Source organism: Stegastes partitus, unplaced genomic scaffold (genome assembly GCF_000690725.1).
Source record: "Stegastes partitus isolate 25-593 unplaced genomic scaffold, Stegastes_partitus-1.0.2 Scaffold1476, whole genome shotgun sequence".
NCBI classification, from domain to species: domain Eukaryota; kingdom Metazoa; phylum Chordata; class Actinopteri; family Pomacentridae; genus Stegastes; species Stegastes partitus.
Window position 1 is genome coordinate 71,172 of NW_007579207.1, and position 5,869 is coordinate 77,040.

Here is a 5,869-nt window from a genome sequence, read left to right on the forward strand (position 1 = left end):
ACGTCTCTCATGTGTTGCTTTGTAAGTTATTTACTGTCTTTTTCTAACAGTTGTTTTCTCTTTTCTGTTGTTTCTGTCATGTTGTGTCTCATTTTTTTGTCATTTTGTGTTTTCTTTATGAGATTACGTGTCTCATTTGTGTTGTTTTGTGTCTCTTTGTGTTCCTTCGTGTCTCTCTGGGACAGTTTTGTCTCCTTTCTGTCGTTTTGTGTCCTGTTTTTTGTCATGCTGTGTCATTTTTCGTAGTTAATGTCATTTTATATCTTGTCTGTGTTGCTCTGTCAATTTTTCTGTTATTCTGTTTAGTTTTTTAAAAAAATTTGTCTGGTTTTCAAATGTTTGCCATTTTATGTTTCATTTGTGTGATTTTGTGTTTCTTTATTTTCATTCTGCGACTCATTTTTCTTTTGTGTCTCACTCGTGTCATTTCGTCAAACATTTTTTGTTGGTCTGTCAAGTTTTTCTTTTGTCGATTTGTGTCTCATTTCTGTCATTCTGGGTTTAGTTTGTGTCATCTTGTGTCTCACGGTTGCACTTCTGTATCCTGTTTGTGAAGTCTGGTTTGCTCTTTGGGACAGTTATTCTATTTCCTGTCGTCTTGTGCCAGGTTTGACAGTTTTTAACTGTGTGATGGACAAACTGAACTCTGCTGTTAGAATTCAACAGTATTTCTTTGCGGTAATTTATTAGTTTAACTGTGTTTTATTCAGAGATCTGAAGCTCGACAACCTCTTAATGGATGCAGACGGGTTTGTGAAGATCACAGACTTTGGACTCTGTAAAGAAGGTAACAGATTTCTGCACCAAATACACCCAAGTAAAGTTCTGTCTGTCTTTATTGCTTCACTTACTCCTGACAGATTCATGGTGAGGTTATCTTTAGCATCACGCTTGTTGTTTTCACCACCACACGGAGGCTTTATTTCCTCCTGATTATCGATTTAAACCCACTCAGACCTCTTGGCGAGCGGATCTGAGCTGCGTTTTATCTCGGCAGGGATGGGCCACGGTGATCGGACCTCCACTTTCTGTGGGACTCCGGAGTTTCTGGCCCCGGAGGTTCTGACGGACGACAACTACACCCGAGCCGTGGACTGGTGGGGGATGGGGGTCCTCATCTACGAGATGCTGGTCGGAGAGGTCGGGAACAAACACTGAACGCTTTCTGTCCACGTTCACAGCTCTGAACGACAAGAAACTAACTTATAAACCCTGAAACCACAAATATAATGATGAAACACAAAGGTTGCTCCTGAATCTTGTTTGGTTTGCTGTAAATGAATCTGGTTGATCTCCATAAGAACCAACACTGTCGGGTCATAGCCCAAAAAAATATAATCAGCTAAAGTTGTCTTTTATATAATCCTTTGTCAGGTTTTATTTCTTAATACTTACATTACTCAAGTAAATTCACACCGTATGAGTTAAAACATCTCAAATCATCACATTTTTAGAACAATTTCTGCCTGAACGTCTCTGATTTGGAGAAAACTTTTATTTTAAAATCACAAAAAATGGATACGTAAGAGCCAATCTGTCAAATTTGATATTATTATATGAATTTTTTCCTGAAATTTCTTAGTTCTTTTATCCGTCAACACACTTTCAGCAGGTTGTTTTTTCTGATATTGAAATTTGAGGCTGTTTCAACAACAAAATCTTAAGAAATATTAAAGATAAAAGCCTTCATTTTTCATTTTTATTGCTCATCATGTCACTGATTCAGAATCTAAAATATTGGACAAATAGATCAAATAATCTGGGATTAAGGGTGAGTTGTCGAGGGGTGCCAAAATGCAAAATATGCTTACATAAGACAATATATATATATATAATTTTATTAGTTATATTTGGAGAATCATGTTGAAACTCCAAAACTATCTTCCAGTATTTTTGTTTTTGTGGCACAACTTGTCATATCTGCTCAAAAATGACTTTATTTTCATTTTCGTGACCAAGTATTTCACATTAAAACCATTCTACGTGTTTGGTTTTGTACTACTGTGACCTGCGGCTACGTGCAGTTCAGAAAACATCCCCAGTGACTTCTGCTTTATCAACTGTCTCGTTAATAAGAGCTGAAAGTTCAATGACGCCTTTCTGTCGCATCGAATTGGCCAGAAACTGTTTGTGTCGCGCCTCTAATGCAGCTTATTGCAGGTCAAAGTGCTGCACAGACGACTGACGAGCTGATAACGAGCCACGAGTAAAATACAGGAAGAGATAGAAAGAATTAAAACGTGATCATAAACTCATAAACACCAGACGGATTAAAAACAATAAAATAATTAAAACTGGATTGATAAAAAAAAAGACAGAATCATTACGTACATTTCTGACCCCACCACATCCAGAGTTAAACCTGTCCTCTCTGGCCTCCTCTAGTCTCCGTTTCCTGGCGAGGATGAAGAAGAAGTGTTCGACAGCATCGTCAACGATGACGTCCAGTATCCTCCATGTCTTCCTCCAGGCGCCGTCTCCATCATCCAGAGGGTAAAGTTCTCCTGTCCTCGTCCCTCAGACCTCCAGAAACCTGCACAGACACTGAACCCTCATGATGCCTTTTTCTTAGTGAGGTGGCCTTTTTTTAATGAAACATGAAGAAGTGAAGTTGAATGTCCCCTTAAGTAGATTTTGAAAAACTGTACAAGTTGTGATCGAAAAGTTCTGAGATTAAATAAAAATCAAAGCAGATTTAAATTTGCTCCCCAGCTCCGTCGCCTCCTGGTGCAGCGACGCTCTGCTCCCAGTGCTCGAATCAGGGGTGTCGAATCCTGGTCCTGGAGGGCCACAATCCTGCATGTTTTAGATGTTTCCTTCTTTCCAACACACCTGATTCACATGATCAGGATCATTATCAGGCTTCTGCAGAGCTTGATGATGAGCTGATCATTTGAATCAGGTGTGTTGGAAGAAGGAAACATCTAAAACATGCAGGATTGTGGCCCTCCAGGACCAGGATTCGACACCCCTGTTCTACATGGTGTAAAAATGGAAACCTCTTAACTTTGATTTCATTCTGGGGAAGAGGGAGAAGTCGCAGGGAGATAAATCTGGACATTTATGCAGATTGAGAATGAAAATTGTGTCGCTGTGGTGAAAAAAAATCCACTTTTAATTACCACAGAGTTCACTGTAAAAAATTTTAACAGTAACTTTTAAAGCAATTTAATGTACATGTTTTGTTAAATTTCAACGTCGGAAATTCGGAAACGTAATTTGTTCTTTGACAGAGTGTGACCAGACAGTTACAGTTTTGTTGTACTTGAATCAGCAGAACATATGTCATTATTTTCCAGATATTTGCAGCAATTTTACAGTATTCCACCATTTTTTTTTTAAAGTTTCTTTTTCTGACATTCTTGTTGCCAGACTTTTATTGTTTCTACTTTTTACTTTTTAAAATGTTCTGTTTTTACACAGACAGTGTTGGAACTTTTCGATCACACCTCACTACGTGGGCTCTGAGTCGTCTTGTTTAAACACTTCTGTCAAGTTTCTTTCATGCTTTAAGCTAGAAGGCAGAACTTTTAAATAGAAGTAAATGTTCAGGCCAAACAAGTCCAAAGTGGAATACGAAATATTTACGCCTCACATAATATAAACGTTACCTTTGAAAAATCTACAAATCTAAAATAGAATATAGAAACTCAGAGGTATGTGCAGGCTATCCTGATGGAACTGTGACAGCTGATGGTGACTTTAAGTAGAAGATAATGTAATAAATGCTGCACGTACCTTTGAAGCCAAAAAAACTAAAAAATCAAACTGAAAACCAACAACCGTCGTCTGTTTCCAGCTGCTGAAGAAGAATCCTCTGAAGAGGCTCGGAGCTGGAGAAAGAGACGCCAACGAGGTCAAAGGAGAGAAGTTCTATGAGGTAAAGCACTTTTCTTTCACATCATCTGCTCTATGAAGGAATGTTTAGCTTTAAACCCTCTGAGCCCCAAATTTTCGCACGTAGGATGATCGTTCTCTACTATATAAAGTCCTGAACTTCTACAGAAGCAGCACAGCCAGGACTAGAAGGAGGGAGATGTCATCATGGACGACATCTTTGAAGGGTCCACATTTGTGTAAATGGTGACTCGACATAGTACAGATGTTGAACTATCTCCATGTCTCCAGATGTTTCCTCTCTGCTCTGCTCATCAGCAGTAGAAAGATGTTCCACCATCAGCTGGATGTATCTCCAACTACAGGCTCCTCTGTTCACTGGTTCTGAGCCATGCTGCATTTATCTGTTGAGTCAGGTTGTCTTATCATCACCTCAGTCTCTCGTCGTTTCCTCTCTGCTCTGCTGAAACACTGCCTGCAGTTCATCCGTGAAGCTCTCTTTCTTTATCAGAAGATTGTTGGTTTCAGCTCAGTCACTGTTTTTCATAGAAACTGTTCCAAAGGGTTTATCCTTAACCATGTTTTAAATACGAGACATGCAGAATAACTTACTTTTGATGAAATATTGCGATTTTAAACTTTGATTTTGGTTAATTTTCCTGATGGAACAGCACATCACACATGACACCTTAAAGGACTGTCTGAAATCTGAAAACCTACAGATTTTTTTCTGTTTTTACAGTTTTTCGATAAATGATGCAATTTTAGCGAATTTAAAAAATAACGCGGCTGGTTGGTGTTAGTTTAGCTGCTGGTGGGTTTTAGGGTTCAGTGGGTTTAACCTCTGCATGTCCACCACTCCTGATTCAACCCAATGAGGTACTGATGTGTAGTAAATACACACCAGAGTTCTGATCAACACATTGGGTCATTTTTCTACATCACTTAGTGACAGAATACTGATACTTTAATTAACATTTTTTACTCAACATGACATTAAAGTGCAGAAGTTATTGACATGTTCATCACATGTAACCTCGACTCCTTTGCAGACGATCGACTTTGAAGCCCTGCTGGCCAAGAAAGTGAAGCCGCCGTTCCTGCCGTCCATCAGAGACTCCACCGACGTCAGCAACTTCGACAGCGAGTTCACTCGGCTGCAGCCGGTCCTGTCGCCGCCCTCCAAACCCTTCATCCTCTCGGCCGAGCAGCAGGAGGCCTTCGCCGACTTCGACTTCTGCGCCTTGCACGGGTGAAACATGAACTGAGAGGACCAGGGTGGGGAGTTATCATACGTATGGGAAGGTCACCCTCCACCAAAATAACTCCTGTGACCAGACAGTTTATTTGTATTTTTTTTGGATAACAACATTTCTATCAATCAGTCGACGCTGTTTAGTTGAAATTGCAAGAACATTGAGAGGACTTTTTACAATCTCAACCTTTAGACCAGTGCTGTTCTAGTTCAGTGTCTATAAAAGGTATTCACCCCCTTTGGAAGCTTTTATCTTTCATGTCAAAGTGTAGATCTCTACAAAGTAATTTCAATTACTTAAAAGTATAACATGTAAAGTAAGTGATTGTGTAAGTATTCACCCCCTCAAGTCAGTGTTCAGTAGATGCTGCAGTTCCATCATTGGTTCCGTTGGTCTCAATCAGTCTGAACATCTGGACGCTGCAGCTTTACCTCATTCTTCACCGCAAAACTGTTCAAAGTCTGACAGGGATCATGAGTGAACAGAACTTTCCAAATCCAGCAAATTCTCAGTTGGATTGAGGTCTGGACTCCAGAACATTCACCTTGTTGTCTTAAACCATTTAACTCTTTCTGTGGAGCTTTGGCTGTTTGCTTCGACTCATTGTCTTGATGGAAAACAAATCTTCTCCAAGTCTCAGTTCTCCTGCAGACTGCATCAAGTTGACCTCCAGGATTTCTCCAGACTTTGCTGCATTCATTTATCCTCTACCTTTACAAGTGTTCCAGGGCTGCTGCTGAGAAGCATCATGATGCTGCCACCACCATGCTTCACAT

At 39.9% G+C, this 5,869-nt stretch overlaps 1 protein-coding gene across 1 annotated transcript in view; it reads left to right on the forward strand.

The window, feature by feature from the left end:
• LOC103370739 (serine/threonine-protein kinase N2) overlaps positions 1-5,306 on the forward strand; it is a 23,416-nt gene extending 18,110 nt beyond the window's left edge. The window contains 7 exon segments of the mRNA XM_008299877.1: positions 506-528; positions 617-625; positions 691-787; positions 998-1,140; positions 2,386-2,493; positions 3,800-3,880; positions 4,890-5,306. Coding sequence (XP_008298099.1) covers positions 506-528; positions 617-625; positions 691-787; positions 998-1,140; positions 2,386-2,493; positions 3,800-3,880; positions 4,890-5,093 — 665 coding nt within the window. The 3' untranslated portion in view covers positions 5,094-5,306.
• Positions 5,307-5,869: the final 563 nt, after the last annotated feature.